Here is a 16724-nt window from a genome sequence, read left to right as displayed (position 1 = left end):
GCAGAAATTGTTTTGTTTCTGGAAAGAATTTGAACATTAACCCTATACGCTGGAAGCATTTTTTCCCCTCGTCTCCAATTGACAGACGTGCTTGTTTGTGATCAGGATTTATTCGGCATCCTATAACCATACAAAAGCAGAATTTGTGAACAAATACTAATTAAATTCAGTATTTCAAAAAGAACCTGTTTTTCTATGTCCATTTCATACTCTGTAGAAACAAATGGTTGCACTGTGCAAGAACACTAAGGTGTACTTCTAAAATAGATATTATGTAATTCTAGTACAAATGCCACCTTCAAGATTTCAGTTTCTAACAGGAAGTAATGTTCATTTAGCTCCCACATTTCCCTTAATGTATGAATTCCAAAGTGAAGCTGCGTATGCAAGTTTACAGATTCTCTTTATTACACAGTAGTGTGTGAAAGACCAAGGACATAAATCTGACGAGACCTGGAAGTGACAATAAATCATGGAGCATTTATTCCTACTTGTACATCATGTACTATAACTAGAAATACAGAATTCTTTGGCAGATGTATCTTGGTTCTAGGCACTCATTCAGAAGTGTTTAAATGAAAGCTCTCATCTAAAGGAATGAAAACATGAATGGAATTCATTCAAGGAATATGAATGGAAAATTGCCAAACTCATTCATATTAACTTTAAAAAAAAAGAGGTAACTGAATATTTAGTCTCAAAACTACTGAAATGGTAGTATCTACGGTGAATGTTCTTCAATCTAATTTCCAGGATATATTTAGAAATATTTTCCCAACAGCACCTGAATTACCTCAATAATACTTTTTAATATTCAAAAACATCTGCAACAATGTGTTACTGCTAGCCAGACATAGAATATCAAATAATACCACACATTTTATATGGATCTCAGATTTGGTTCCTGGGCCCAATTGAACAACTTGAGAAACTTCAATCTATCTTCTTTTTTTGCAAAATATTAAATCTGCTACCATTTAGTGCATTTGAACGTGGCCTCCCAAAATGTCAATGTTGATCTGGAAGACCATAATAAAACACAAATGTTGATTAGTTACTGTTAAAAATACCTCAGCATGTCCTCAAACTGTGTCATCAGCAAAGGAATGCAGCTGGGTGAGATAGCATGGCACTGTAGATGCTATGATGAAGCACTTGAAATTATGTAAAACAGAAAAATTAATTCAAAAAGGACAATCACTACTTATACATAAACTGCTTAAATATGATTGGAATGACCCTCAAATAGATGCTATGCGGAAATTTTCCCCACTTCACCATGGAATTAAATACTCTACTGAATTTGATTTGACACTGTACTTTGGCATATTCACAGTTCCTAAACTGAGATGATTATATATGATTATGTGCTGCAACGAATTGCGGATGAAGGGCTGTTTTCTTCAAATAACTTCAAGCTAACATTATTGTGAGTGCCAAATGGCAAAACTTTATTAACTACCCCATGAAGCAGAAAGAGATGAATTGCTGAGAAAATGGATTTTGAAATAGTCATCCTTTCCTGATAATGTAAGACTAAGATTGCTTTTGAACAGTTTATTTCAGAATTATGTTGTTGATGTAGCAATGTTTTACTGTTTTTTAATTATTGAATGTATAGGTGTATTAAACCTTAATAAAACTAAAGAATTAAACTGAATGCAGATTATAGACAAACAGAAGAGCTAATGCAGATTTAAAACTTCCTTGCAGCATTTTGTGTCCTTTTAAAAGGATTTGTGAGTCTTGTCTACCATTTAAACAAATGAAAAGGCAAGCGATCCATTTTAAGAGACCTTTTCTCAACAACATCCCAAGTTAATTGTCAGACACGTCTGAATTCCCAAGGGGCCTAAAGGAAGGTGGTATAAAAATGTAATAAAATAAAAATAAATAAAAATAAATTCAGTCCCACCTTACCGCAAATTCTTATGGTTGTTCCTCATTCCAGGACAATAATCTTTTCCTCCCCATGGCTTAAACACTGCTGAAATGTTTGTATCTTTAACCCTGCAACAAACCAGATACTAGTGGCTAAATCCACACAGGTAATGCTGTTCCAGAACTCACTAACATCAGCGATACTGTCTTGGACTTATCCATTTAGTTATCCCCAATACAATCTATTCCCTTCTGCTCTTATAATAAAATAGCAATAATCAAAAAACAGTGGGAGAATAACCCTGTTTGTAGCCAAACTAAAAGTCACCATTCTCTTGCAAAAGAACTACAAAGAAAGCCTGGAGCATCGAACTGCTGAATTAGAATCCATCAAGGTTTGACACCACCCCCTGAGGCTTTAAAGGAGAACTCGGGATTCCTCAGTCATCAAAGGTGTTAACTAATTTAGTAAAACTAGGGCAATTGCCAATTACTGCTCTGCCTCTGTACTTCTCTTCATTACATTTGAACTTCACCTAATTATGTCTCACCTTGTATTTCATTGCCCCTTTGACCCTGCTGTCCACCATTGTTAAACTCATAAATATGTCTGCCTAGTAAGGACATGCATCTGACAAAGTGGGCTCTAATCCACAAAAATCTGTTTGTCACAGAAGAGTGCTTATTTTATGATACGCTGTGGACAACTGTTGATATTACAGTGCTGGCTGAGGGCAGAAAAATGCAAAACTAAGTCTCTGTGTGTGAAAAGGCTTCAGCTGGAAAGTTCAAATCTTAATACTTTATTGTGGCTTCAGTCTTGATGACACTTTCTTGGAAGCATGCCCCATTGAACAGAATGGAATTTATTCCACATAGATCTGTTTAAGATTCTTCCCAGAGCTTTGAGAATATACCCTCTTGAAAGCCACACATTTAAGCCCTGCCTGCTACTTTTTGATGCTAATTTATACCTCTAATTGTCCAGCAGCATTTAACTCACAGAATCCATTTTAGCACAATAGTGTTGCACCTCACTTGTATCTGATGAAGCAAACAAACAAAAATATGTTTAAATAAACTCTGCCCATCTTTCAAGTCACATTCATTATTTTTTGAAACTCCTCAATGTACCTTTACTTTTCAGAACATAAAACAAAACAGGACCAGTGGTACCATATGATATTTATTCATGCCTAAATTCCATGAGTAGGAGCTAATTTCATCAGGCGTTACTTCCATCTCTAGTTGTTCTAACTTAAACTAGGGTTGGCAACTCTGGGTTGGGAAATTTCTGGAGACTTAGAAGTGGAGCTGGGAATGGGAGCGATGAGAATAGACCTCAGTATGGTATAATGCCACAGACTCCACCCTCCAAAGCAGCCATTTTCTCCATAGGTACTGATCTCTGTAGTCTAGCAAATCAGCCATAACTCAAGGACAGTGGTTCTCAACCTGGGGGTTGGGATCCCTTTGGGGGGGTCAAGCGACCCTTTCACAGTGGTCATAGCAGGGCAAGCAGCTGGGCAGGAGGGGGGCTGCCATGCACACAACAGCCTTGTGGGGTAGATTGAGTTAGTGTTCATCTTTCTGGGGCAGCAAAGAAGAGCAAGATTGGCATGGTGGGACAAGAGGCAAAACTGAACTGAGAAACCCCAGAATTTTTTTTTTTTTTTATTTACAGTCATGAACAATGGATCTTCATGCCATTAGTCAATTTCAGTTTCATTTCTGTGAAAGAACCCTTGCGTAATTTTATGGTTGGGGGTCACCACAACATGAGGCATTAAAGGGTCGCGGCATTAGGAAGGTTGAGAACCACTGGTCTATGAGATCTTCAGGTTCCCCTTGGAAGTTAACAAACAGTTGACCCCTCAGCAGCCGGAGGAGCTCACCAAGGAACAAAAACACTTGAGTTGAGGCTCCCAAACAAGCTCTGATAAATATAACTGTTTCGGTTTACCAAAAGTCACTTCCTAGATGATGCTCTGTTAGTCGACCAGGTCCCCCTCAAGCCATTTCATACTACAGAATTGTATCCTACTTTTCCTTGCTTTGGGATGTGGGCTGCTGAGGAAGCCGGTCCAAAAGCCAATTCAACCGGGGTGCTTTTCAGCAGGGCTTTTGAACAAACAGCTATAATTATATTTACCGCGGTTTATTTGGGAGCCTGACCTCGGTGGGTTTTGCTCCTTAGTTGGAGGCGGGCACCCCGACAGCTCCGACTTAATATTGGGGCGCCCTCTTGCAACGGCGCGCCCCCGCCCCCCAGGGCGCTCTCCCCACCCCGCCAAGGCAGGTGTAGTCAACCTGTGGCCCTCCAGATGTTAATGAACTACAATTCCCAGGAGCCCCTGCCAGCGTTTGCTGGCAGGGGCTCCTGGGAATTGTAGTTCATTAACATCTGGAGGGCCACAGGTTGACTACCCCTGCCCCAAGGCGCTCTCCCGCCTCAGCCGCCGATTCCGTCCCTCCCCCGCTTCCTTCCCGAGCCGCGCGGCCCCTGCCGGATGGTGCCCCCGTCAAATGCGTCCGAAGGCGCGCAGGCGGCGGGTTTAGGCCGAGGCACCAGGTGCCCTGGAAACCCGGAACCGCCTCCGCGGCGGCGGCGGCTCAGCGCCAGCCTCTCGGGCCTCGGAACAGCCTGCTGCGTGCGCGGAGACAGGCGGGGAATGAGTCGGTGGACGGAGCGCTTCGCCTTGCAGCGAGGGAGAAGAGCCCCATGAGGCCGAGGAGGGCCCTCGAGAGGGAGAGGAGGGGAGAGGAGTTGGAGGGCGTGTGAGCAGCAGGTGAGTCGCCCAAGGGTGCAGGTGTGTGGCTGGGCTGGGCTGGGCTGTGCGGTGGTGGGATCGGCCCCTTCAGCATTTCGGGTTCTTCCGGGCAGCTCTGCGGAATGGGCGAGTGGTGGAGGTCAGTTCCGCCGGGTTTACGTGGCAGAAGGTGCACAAAGTTTACCTCTTGGGTTGTTTACGTCTGCTTCCCCCCCCCCCCCTCCTTGGTCGGGATCGCAGGCTTGACGCTGCCCAGGCTGACTGGACCACCGTGTCAAGTTTGCAAGCTGACTGGTACAGCAATGCCTTATGGTGTCACTGAAGTGACAGGGTGGCCGTGGTTTTGAAGAATGTGGTAGTCTAGGGGCTAGGGGACACTGATATCGTGCCTTATATCAAAACATTCAAAATGAAAATGCAATATACTATGTATTTGAAAGCTCCCAACTGTGCTGTTTGTTTCTCTGTAGTCCCTTTCTGTTGGGCGCTGTCAAAGTTACTCTGTTAAATTAACACAAAAGGGCTATTTTTTGTGTACCACCGTAAACATATTTTGGTTATGTTGCATGAATTCTGAAGGCCTATTGTTTGTCGTTTGAGTTGTTGCCAAACCATCTGATCTGTTAACTGTTTATATCGGAGTACCATAAGTTGAATTGACACACACAGTTCGGTCTTGCTGTGATTTATTCAACACTGAAGGAGACCTGCACTCTTTGTATGTTTACATTAAATAATTTCTATTGGGGAATTTATTCCCAAATAGGTTTCCCTATGGTTTATATACACATGAACAGGATCATTAAAATGTGACTACATAAGTTTAAAGTTACACACCTGATTGGCCTTATTGGCAGCTGTAATAGGAATGTTCTCTAATGTTTTGCTTACCAGCAAGATAATATTTCAAAACTATGTTGTATATTATTATGTTACATGTATAAAGATTTTGCATGGTTTGTATTTTTTACAGGCTTGATTAACAAAGGCACAATGTTGGAGTCATACGTGACTCCTATTCTGATGAGTTATGTAAATCGCTATATTAAGAATTTGAAGCCCTCTGACCTACAGCTGTCACTCTGGGGAGGAGATGTAGTGCTTAGCAAGCTTGAACTTAAACTTGATGTACTGGAACAGGTATGTTGTTATAACTATTATTGGCTTATATCATATACAATTCTGTATTTTAATCTGTCTAGCCTTACTCACCACCCACGCAGAACAGTTCAAATCAAGTCTTCCCAGAATCCTGTTCAGTTCTATTTAATTAGGTTTACTCCTAGGAAATTATTTGTAGGATTACTCTGTAAGTTCATATTATTGTTAATTGAATAGTCAGGGTGAAAAACATGCTTCAATAAGTAGCTTTGGGCTATTTATATTTTTCTTGAAATTATTTAACATTTCTCTGATTTTTGTTGTTGTGCCATTTACCTTCTGTTACTGGCTTCAAGTCCTCCCCAGATCTGTCCAGACTACTAAGGTTTCTGATCTTTCAGCTGAACTTTCTCCCTTAAGCATCTGGTACATCATCTTATTGTTTTTAAGTACACTGAAGAGACTCCAGGAGAGCCACAAATGGAAGCCACAGATATTTAGTCTCTACTACTTTGTGCTAATGTTTATTTGTGGGATGATGCTTTCCCATAACCTAATGTCAGTAGTTAAGAATCCTAACATCACCCAGATCTGTGTTGCTTTGTGCATTTTGCCTGACTAATATGCTGTTTGGAGTAAAGTAACTCTTAAAATAGTCAGGTAATAAAAATATGTGTTACCAGAAAACTTGACCAGCCTATTGTATATCTTTCATTATTTGTATCACAGCAAGTTATCTGACATAGTATACTTTATTTTTCTCTACCTGCTTTCTGCTAATTGTATTTTAGATCAAGCAAAGGATAAACCAGTCATAATTTTATTATTGCTGTTTGTAGTGTAAATAGTGTCCTCCTCTCCCATATGTGCAGCTTGCAGGGAAAATGTCTAGGGCCTCTTATTGGGCCAGGTATTGTGTCATATTTCTGCATACATTTTTTAAAGGTGTTAACCAAAAGGTTATAAGGGGATATATAATCTTTGTTTTAATGATGAAGACAAGTTTCAGTTTCATAATGGGTGCTACATGTTGCAACAAAGTATAGAGAAACCAACTACTAAGGTGTTTGTTTTCTGGCAGTTTATGTGTTTTGGAGTGTAGACAGGAAGGAAGTTCTTTCCTTTGAGAAGATACCATGGACTACCAAAAAGAAAGTGGGAGATCAAATCATGCCTGAACTCTTCCTAGAACAGTGGTTCTCAACCTTCGTAATGCTGTGACCCTTTAGTACAGTTCCTCATGTTGTGGTGGCCCCCCAACCCTAACGATCCATTGTTAGGATGAACACTCTATTTTGATCTACCCCGCAAGGCTGTTGTGCGGATGGTGCCCCCCCCCCGACCAAACTGCTTGCACTACCGCGACCCCTGTGAAAGGGTCGTTCTACTCCCAAAGGGATCCCAACCCCCAGGTTGAGAATTATTGTCCTAGAAGCTAAAATGATCAAATTGAGGCTATTGTACTTTGGTCACATTACAAGAAGATAAGTCACTGAAAAAGAGAATAATGCTAGGAAGCATTGAAGGAATTAATGCTAGTAAGCATTGAAGGCAGCAGGAAAGGAGGAAGCCTCAACATGAGATGGATTGACTCAATCAAAGAAGCCATGGTGCTAATTTTTGCAAGACTTGAGCAAGGATGTTTATGATAGGATGTTTTTGATGTTAATTCATAGGGTCGCCATAATTCAAAAGTGACTTGATGGCATTTAAAATATAAACAGGGCCCAACACAATGAAATAGTGGTAGAAATGTCAACATATTGGCCAATGGCAGTTATTTGCCATAAGCAATGAAGTAATAAGGTATGTGTCCTTAGGTATGACATCTGTGAAAGGCAGGTGTTTTATTTAAAAACAAAAGGTGTATAATATTAGGAACAACCAAAATATCACAAAACATTTTGAAGCCTTTGTGTTCTCCAGAGTTCTTCATAAGGCTTGCTGTTAATAAACAAAATGGGAAGAAGAGGGATAAAAGGTGGGAAGATCTTGCATTTAAAAAAAAATCTACTCTTATGTAGAGTTCTGTTGATTTTAGAAGCTTTCACTTTTTGGTTGAGCCTTAATAAAACATTTTGTTTGAGCCTTAATAAAAGGTATTGTACAATTTCTTCATTCGGATTTATTTGTGGACTAATGTGATGACCCAGAACCATGGTTGATATTTGATTTAAACAATTTGATTTAATCTATTTTAAACTCAAGTATAGTAATGCTCCACAACATTCAAAAGAAAAAATCAGTATTTTGTTAATTATAGGTAAAGGCTGTAGTAGTCCTTTGAATGCTTACTTTAAAAAGGCTTTAATAGCAGATGTGGTTATTTATTTTTATTCTGATTTGTTTATATTTTGTTTTTAAGGAGCTGAAACTGCCATTTACCTTCTTAAGTGGACACATTCATGAGTTACGCATCCATGTGCCATGGACAAAACTTGGCTCTGAGCCAGTTGTGATTACAATCAATACAATGGAGTGCATCTTAAAACTAAAGGATGAAGCCCAGGTAAGACAACCCAGGATAAACCAAGTAATAGTATGAGCTTAATGGATTTAAGAGCCGTTGTCAGATGTGTTATAAAAAACCTCCTGTCCTGGTCATCTGTTATGTTTGCTGCAATTTCTGGAAAGTCTTTCCCTATAATCTAATTACGATCAGCAGTTCCATTAATATTTTTCGTCCTCTATAGTTTTTTTCTTAGAAGGTGGTTAAATGACCAGTCTGCAGTTTTCCTTTGACTGGGAAACAAATTAATCTTGGGAGCAATATGATAGCCCAAATCGATCCACTTGAGTGTCCTGCATAGTGCAGGGGGTTGGACTAGATGACCCACAAGGTCCCTTCCAACTCTATGATTCTATGTCTTAAAGGTGCCCCTGGACTCTAAATGTGTTCAATTTAGAAGGTATTAATGCTTTATTACTGCACTCTAGGCAGTTACTCATACAATTGAGCCAGGTGGTTTTGTCCTTCCTCTTCCCTTACGAAAGCAGATATCAGTGTCTGTGCAGCACTCTAGCCTGGGGAACTCTGAAAGTGCCACTTGAGTGCTAGATGAAATCAAGTTTTGATTAGACCCTGTCTGATGGGCTCATAAAGACAACAGCACAGTAATAAGCAGCACTTCAGGCTTTTGCTGTCTTTTGCTCTCATGTGGAAGGTTTGGTATGCCCTGGAACAGGGGTAGTCAAACTGCGGCCCTCCAGATGTCCATGGACATCTGGAGGGCCGCAGTTTGACTACCCCTGCTCTGTACACTCTTGTACGGTTTGTTATAAGAGGAGCAAAGGGGAACAGTTCATCAAAGTATGTGGTATTCACCCTCCCCGCTCATAGTGCGTCTTCAGTGCTGGATCATGTAAAAAAACTGCTTCATATGATGCCTACAAACTCTATATTACTTATAATTTTATATGTGACTTATTTTACATGCAAGCTAAGTGATTTTTAAAAGTGTTGGACATGATAGAACTAGTGCATTTTCACCCCATCCAGGTAAAACAAGCTCCTAGAACAGTTGAGGGCCCTGACGGAGCTCTCAAAGTTCCGCAGGGCCTGTATGATGGAGCTCTTCCACCAGGTCTTCGGTTGAGGCTGGAGCTATGAGATTTGGGCTACCCCCGCACATTTGAGTGAATGAGTTCTTGGCGGCTCCTTTTATTCCCCCCCCCAGGTGTTATTCATCTGTGTGAGTGAGGGGATTGGGAGAGTTATCTGTCACTGATTGGGTTTTGGATTATGATGTTATTGTAAGGGGTTTTATACTGGGTTTGAACGAGGTTTTATTCTGGATTGTTAGCTGCCACAAGCCAATCTACAGGAGTGGCGGGATAGAAGTTAAACCAGTGTTCCCCAACCCCCGGTCCGGGGACTGGTACCGGTCCGTAGATCAGTTGGTACCAGGCCGTGGCTCCTCCTCGTCCTCCTCCCCAGCTGCTGCCTCGGGGGCTGGCCTGCCACTCTGTCGCTGGCTGACCTTTGGTGCTCTACAGCGGCCACCTTGGCTGGGGCTCCCCCTCAGTGTGGCACTGTGCAGCTGCTGCTGGCAGCACCCTCCATTGGGCAGCAGGAAGTCAGGGGTGCCAGTGGGAAAGCAAGTGGAGCAGGGGCTCAGATGGTGGCGACACCCCTTGGCAAAAGACTACCCCCCCCCAGGCCTCAGTAAAATTGTCAAGTGTTGACTGGTCCCCGGTGATAAAAAGGTTGGGGACCACTGAGTTAAACTATCGACAAACAACCAAATAAATGTGAGGCTTGTACTAGCATTGCAAATTTACATTGTGTGATCAAAGGAACTGGCCTAATGACTAGATCTGATACGTGAGCTCATGGAGTGGATCCTTCGTCTTTCTCCTGCCGCCCACGTCCCCCCACCTTCTGCAACTTTTCAGTCTGAAAGTAGCTCCTGAGATTGGCCTGAAGCCTGAGGGGCTGTAGTTTGAACATGAATCGTGCAAAAATTGCAGACTTCTCCTTTATTGGCATAGAAATTTTAAGTGACTTTCAACAACAGTGATGAGGAAATAGCAAAACAGTTATTTTACAGAAGACCGAAATGGGTCCTCTGTTACATGCATGAAATGGTCCATATGAACATATTGCCTTGATTCTGGGCAGCTGCGGTTGAGTAGTTATTTAAATTATTATTATGCTCTTCCTTTAATCTCAAGGTAGGTTTCAGTTTCAAGGTTAAAACTATACAAAATGCAATGAAACCCCAAAGGGCTGGTTCCAGGTTTTTGGGGACCCTGGGCAGAAAGTGTCCATTTCGCTCCCCCCCCCTCCCCATGCCTGCTGCTAGGCCTTGCATCTTTCCTACCCACCTGCATGCCTCCACCTGCCTATATATCCTTCCTCTGCTCATTTGCAAGCTCTTTCATCATCTGCAACCACAGCTGCCCATGTGGTCTGTTTGCTACTTCTTCAGTGATGCTAGGTGGTAGGTGCAGCTGGAAGTGCCACTGCTGTGGCCTCCAGGAAAACTGATGCTTTGCCCACATGCCCTTTTCCAGCGGTGCTAGGGAGCATATGTACCTTGGAGCACATGTGACGAAACACAAGTAGGCATTGGAAGGGTACGAGTGCAGGCATCACAGGAGATGTGTGAGCAGGGGATCAGCAGGAGTGAACCACAGGCCCTGGCCATTGCCTCACCTCAGGGTATGCTGATGCAAACCTTGAAACCCCATTACCTCCTATGGCAGACAAGAGACTGTTCTCATTCAAAAGATAAAACATCCAAACCATCTGTTCTGCACCTGAGCCTATGGGGATGCTGCTTCAGTATCCAGTCACTTTTTCGAGGAAGATGGATGTTTTTAAGCAGAGGCTAAATAGCCATCAAGAGCCTGTTGTGGCGCAGAGTGGTAAGGCAGCAGATATGCAGTCTGAAGTTCTGCCCATGAGGCTGGGAGTTCAATCCCAGCAGCCGGCTCAAGGTTTACTCAGCCTTCCATCCTTCCGAGGTCGGTAAAATGAGTACCCAGCTTGCTGGGGGGTAAACGGTAATGACTGGGGAAGGCACTGGCAAACCACCTCGTATTGAGTCTGCCATGAAAATGATAGAGGGCGTCACCCCAAGGGTCAGACATGACCTGGTGCTTGCACAGGGGATACCTTTACCTTTACCTTTATATAGCCATGTGACAGAAATGCTGATTCTGTGAACTTAGGCAGATTGTAATTGATCTATGTGTCTTGTGACAGTTTCTTGCATGCTCAAGGAAATGCTCATCATGACCCTGGAGTCAGAAGGGAAACTTCCTTCAGTCCAGACTGACCAGGGATTCTTGGACTTCTTTTTTTTGCGGGGGAGGGGGCATCACCTGGACATGGAATTGGGGTCCTGTGGGTGGGCAGGTAGTTGTGGTTTTCCTGCATTCTGCAGGGGTGGGACTAGATCACCCTGGAGATCCCTTCCAACTCTGTGGTTTTATGATTTTATGGATGATGGAGGGAAGCAAAGCAGCGTTAAAGAGAATTCAGATTTCATCCTGAAGCCATAACTAGCTTAAGGTTAAATGCCTCGGCCCGGCTTCTCCTGTGACTATCTGTACCTGAGCTCTTGTGTGTTAGTATCTCAGAAATCAGATAAATAGCAACATGTTGTGATTCAGTTACATGAAAATTGTAATTGGTACCATTCGGCAGATGGGACTACTACATTTTGTTGCTTCTTTTGGAAACTGCTAGAATTGCTGTGCATATATTTGTGACCTGGAGTGATTGTGTTTTGTTTAAGCTTTGGCTCTTATTGGTGAGAGGATTTGCTTTGAGGCTTGTTTTTTTGTTTATAGGTTCCCCTTCAATAATCATTCATCTGCAAGATACTCATGCTGCTATATAAAACTCATAATCTCATTAATGGGCTTGTATTTAGTAGTCAGCTTTGAGGAATAGAACTATCCTTGGAATGTTTTTTGTATATATTTTTGTTTTTTTTAAATATTTCAGTATGTTGCAATGAAAATTGATCTATGTTTTAAGAAGTCTGCTCCTTGTTATGCCACCCATGCAGTGCTTTTATATTTGAAAAAATATCCAGAACACTAAGTATTTTTTTCCAATGTTAAGGTGCAGGTTTCAAGGCCAGATGTCCCATAAGAAACACATTTTAGAAGCAGCAAATTACAACTAATTATAGAAGCTGCAGAAACAGATTTGTAACACATGACTTTGTGCAACCCAGAACTAATATTTGATATTGGACCATGCAGATGGCTACTGCTGGAATGATCAGATTTCCTGTTTGCATGGTATTTGAAACTTGATTTTTGTGGTGCATACAGCAAAAGGTCAAATGTCACAAATGTAAAAGCACTCTCAAAACAAGTATTTGTTACAGATGTTTAAGAATCTATAGAAAGAAAGGAGTTTTGAAAATTGCAACTGACATTTGGACAAATTATTCCATGGTATGTACACCCTTGGAGAGTAACATTTGGAGCTGTGCCAATAATAGGATTTATCTTTGTAATAATGAGAATGTAAATGAAAGCAATCTTTTTACTTTTCTGAGTATGTATTTAGGAAGTTATAAATTCAGTTCATTCCATGACAAGTACTCCTCCTAGAATACTAGTTTCCAAACTTTTCTTCTGGAGCTTCCCTCACGATCATCAGGTACTAGATAAAGCTGCTTCATATTTTATAGTTTAATTTGGTTTACATTTCTATAAAGATTGATTTATGTGACTTACACACAGAGAATGCAAAATTACCAAATCTGATTTCACAAACTTTCTATTGTCTTTCCCCAAACAGAAAAAAAATCTGATGATTGTATAGGATGAAAACCTTGTACTGAACGTTCTGAATATCTCTGTATTTTATAGTCAAGGAATACTTGTTTATTTTGCCCTATAGTCAAGCAAGTGGATAGTTTCAAGAACCCTTGTATAAAATAAAATTCTATAATTAACTGATGTTAGCCTGACAAAACAAAATCAGAGTCCAGTGGCACCTTTAAGACCAACAAAGATTTCTTCAAGGCATGAGCTTTGAAGAAATTTTGTTGTTCTTAAAAGTGCCACTGGACTCTGATTTTGTTTTGTTGTGCTGCTTCAGACCAACATGGCTACCCACTTAAATTGATGCTAGCCTAGTTTAGAACCATTTATTACGGCAAGAGTGTAATGACTATAGAGACAATATAATATAATGACTTGCCATCAGTGAGAGAAGAATTAATACGTCTTCTGTCCGCCATGCTGCTTTTAATAGGAAGCCTGTTCTTGCTTTTCCTCCCACTGCCTATTTAGCCACCCTGCTTCGAGCAGTATCTTCACTTGCCTTATAATCTTCTTATGAACTCTAATAATTCTTGCCAATAATATGCAGGCTTTTCTTGGTCTTAAACCCTGCTTTTAAAAGCCTCCCTCTTATTGTCCACTCCTGATTTCCTGTCTCTTCATCTACCTGTTCTTTCCAAGGTTCCTGCATTTCACACAGTAGCCGACTGTCTCATAGCTTTAGCCATCCCCTTAATGTCTGTAATTTGCGGTGTTTGAGTCTCTGCCTAAAGGCCTTCTCCATTCTTTTACAGTTTGTCTGTGAACTCTTGTTCTATGTCTGTGTTTTTGTTTTGATTCTTCCAGCTCTTTGAATTCCATGAGCATTCCAAACTAGTCTTTCAGCCTAGGAAACAGGTGCCAGAAGTTTCACGACTGCAGCCACCGTCCCAAAATCCTTTAGTGTGTTACAGTATAGGATCCGAGGATTTAAGCTTGGTAATCTCTTGCTTGCAAAGGATGTATGCGGTCGCTGACCTAAGCCTTGTTCGAGTGGGCCTTGCTATCAGAAGCAAGTATCTTGTGCCTGGGTTTCAACCTACTGAAAGCAAAACAACCAAACAGCTCTATGGTCATTCTTTCCATTCATATGGGCACACCCTGGTTTGTCCTTTGCATTGCTAGCATGGTTCCACAAAGAAGAGGGAAATTGTTATTCAGCAGCCATTAGAAGAGTTAGAGCTGCAAAAATTCAAGAGACTTGTTCCCTGACAGCAGCAAGAAGGAAAGTTCTCTCTGCCTGCATTTCTGCTTTCTGTAGACTTCCAACACGAAACTTCAAGACATTCCCTCCTCCCCTTACTTTAATGTGGAAAGAATGTAGTACTTCTCTGTTAAATAATTTCTTTATTTAATCTTATGCTTCAAGAAATTGATTTTTATTTTTATACAAGGGTTCTTGGAACTCTGCAAAATAAACAAATTCCGCTTGACTATAAGCGGCTTACAGTCGTCTTTCCTCTCCCCACAACAGACACCCTGTGAGGTGGGTGAGGCTGAGAGAGCCCTGATATCAGAACAGCTTTATCAGTGCTGTGGCGAGCCCAAGGTCACCCAGCTGGTTGCATGTGGGAGTGCAGAATTGAACCTGGCTCGCCAGATTAGAAGTCCGCACTCTTAACCACTACACCAAGCTGGCTCTGATTTGATTTTTTCCTATTTGGTTTGACTGTTTCCTGTTATTAATATCATTCTGAGTATGGTAGCATGGTAAACTTTATAAGCCACTAAACATTAAGCTGTGATGCTTGTAGTTGATGTTGAAAAAAATAAGAAGTGATTTATTTTCTGAATATTTGGTTGATATGCAGTTGGTGTACAATATTCTTTAAAAAAAAAGAAAGCCGAATAATTCTTTTTTGAGCATTTATTTTGTCCATCAGATACTGGACAACATGCTTGTATCTTTTTCTACAGTATACGTGGAATTTTAAAACTTATTTTACTTGCATTTTAAACACTTTATCTTTCTATTGATTTTAGGAAGCTGCTGTTGGGAAAGAATGCATAGAATCTTTTTAAAAGCTCAAAATAATTTCTCTCATAGAAGACAATTTTATCAAAGAGTAGGGGTTTTGCCATACGTCCTAGAAGTTGCTTGAATTCCAAGTGTTTGAGTTCCTATGGGAGTGCATTCTGTAGTTAGATCCCCTCAACCGATAATGCTTTAGCTCCGGATCTTATGCATTTGTCAGGAATTCATAAATGTCATTGTCCCAGAAGAGTGCAGCTGTCTTGGTGGGTCACGGGGATGTCGTTGCAGATGTACTACAGTCCTAATTAGTCTATGTTACTTTATGTCGCAATCTGAAATGATACAATGAAACCTGTTCATAACAAAGTAATCAGTTCATGAAAGTTTAATATTAATATTAGCTTTAGCACCTAATGCTGTAGAGCAATAGTTTAATATAGGATTTATGATGAACGACTTAAGATAAATTTTTAAAAGATATGAAGGTACAATCCCTTGTGTGTGTTGCATGTTCTTCAGTTGTAATTATTAAAATAATCCATCTGCAGTTTCAGTTTTGAAAGGATTTGAGCACCATGCTCTATTTGAGTTGTGTTGAATTTGCAGTTAAAAAAAACAATGCAGGAGTTTTTCATTTGCACCTGCAGCTCATGATTGTAAATATACATGGATATGGATTTTAATTTTGTACAGTTGGAACTGATTTTACATTGAAACAAAACAAAGTTGAAAGAGAAGGCATACGGCAAGTTATTCTGCTTTTTAAATTCAGGAACAAGGTATGGAAAACTCTCTGCACAAATCAAAGGGAAAGTTCTGTGTACTGAAAAATGTATAGCTCACCTGATAGTCCTTTTACAGTGTAGAAAATGACCTTCAACTTTGAGTTGCGCAATAAAGAACTTAAAAAAAATATATCTGTGTTAGACTCATAATGGTCTTCAGAATAATATCAACAAAACTTGGATTTTTGTTCCAGTACAAATTTCAGTAATGGTGGACATCAAAGCATGAAGACAATGAGGGAAAGCCAAGGGATTTAGTCATCCACTTACTTGAGGCTGTGGTTTAGTTTGACCCATGCTGTATTTGGCCCATGCTACATCTACTGCCTAGTAGATTTGTGGTGGCAGGGGGTTGTAGCGTAACTAGTTGTCGGTTGGCTTTTTGTAGTTTCCTGACTCTCAGTTGCTACTTACATGCAGGAATTCTGAAGAATGATACATACTTTTGAGATTTACTGCTTTGGTTCTGTGCTTTTGAATGATAATAAGTCATGATCATGGTAATAAAAGAGGTCAGTGTCTCCTTGCAGAGAATGAATAAAATGACTACTTTTGGGGGCAGGCTTCCAAGAATTTCCTACCCAGGTCGATTCCTATTATAATCCTGTATATCTTGAATATCTTCAGTGATTTATACTGGAGTTATTCCAGATTTACACTGGTTTAAAACAGATCAAATTCGGGCCCTTAGTGTCCCATTATGTTTCATGAAGGCTCTGGATTAGTACAGTTTAACAGGAAAAGGTGAGGTAATACATTTAAAGTTTTACCTTGGAGAGGAAGTCATTTCCCCTCCTTATTTGATGATGGATTGAAACAGTTACATTTTTGAGGATGCATTTTTAACACTTTAGTAAAGCAGAAGTTATTGTTACACATTAGGTGAAATTATAGATTTTCAGGTGGAAAAAATGTAAA

At 40.7% G+C, this 16724-nt stretch overlaps 1 protein-coding gene and 1 long non-coding RNA gene across 8 annotated transcripts in view; one reads left to right on the top strand and one right to left on the bottom strand.

The window, feature by feature from the left end:
* Positions 1 to 384: 384 nt before the first annotated feature.
* LOC143844200 (uncharacterized) lies at positions 385 to 4175 on the bottom strand. The gene is made up of 5 exons (XR_013233854.1): positions 4034 to 4175; positions 2856 to 2925; positions 1921 to 2010; positions 1071 to 1154; positions 385 to 589 (listed from the first exon to the last, which is right to left on the bottom strand). It is a non-coding gene; the product is annotated as an uncharacterized LOC143844200 (long non-coding RNA).
* A 177-nt stretch (positions 4176 to 4352) lies between these two features.
* The window catches only part of VPS13B (vacuolar protein sorting 13 homolog B), a 383695-nt gene continuing 371323 nt past the window's right edge, over positions 4353 to 16724 (top strand). For 5 of the 7 annotated variants that reach the window (XR_013234028.1, XM_077351820.1, XM_077351819.1 and 2 more), the window contains exons 1-3: positions 4365 to 4670; positions 5626 to 5792; positions 8119 to 8262. Coding sequence is in view for 5 of the 7 variants with exons in the window: in XM_077351820.1 (XP_077207935.1) it covers positions 5646 to 5792; positions 8119 to 8262 (291 nt within the window). In the remaining 2 variants the exon portion in view is untranslated. Of the gene's footprint in view, positions 4671 to 4927; positions 4947 to 5625; positions 5793 to 8118; positions 8263 to 16724 lie in introns of those variants that run through there. The other 2 variants (XR_013234030.1, XM_077351818.1) reach the window with 2 other exon arrangements.

This window comes from Paroedura picta, chromosome 9 (assembly GCF_049243985.1).
Source record: "Paroedura picta isolate Pp20150507F chromosome 9, Ppicta_v3.0, whole genome shotgun sequence".
Lineage (NCBI taxonomy): Eukaryota > Metazoa > Chordata > Lepidosauria > Squamata > Gekkonidae > Paroedura > Paroedura picta.
Note: the sequence above shows the minus strand (reverse complement) of the source record. Positions and strands in the feature narration are given on the sequence as shown.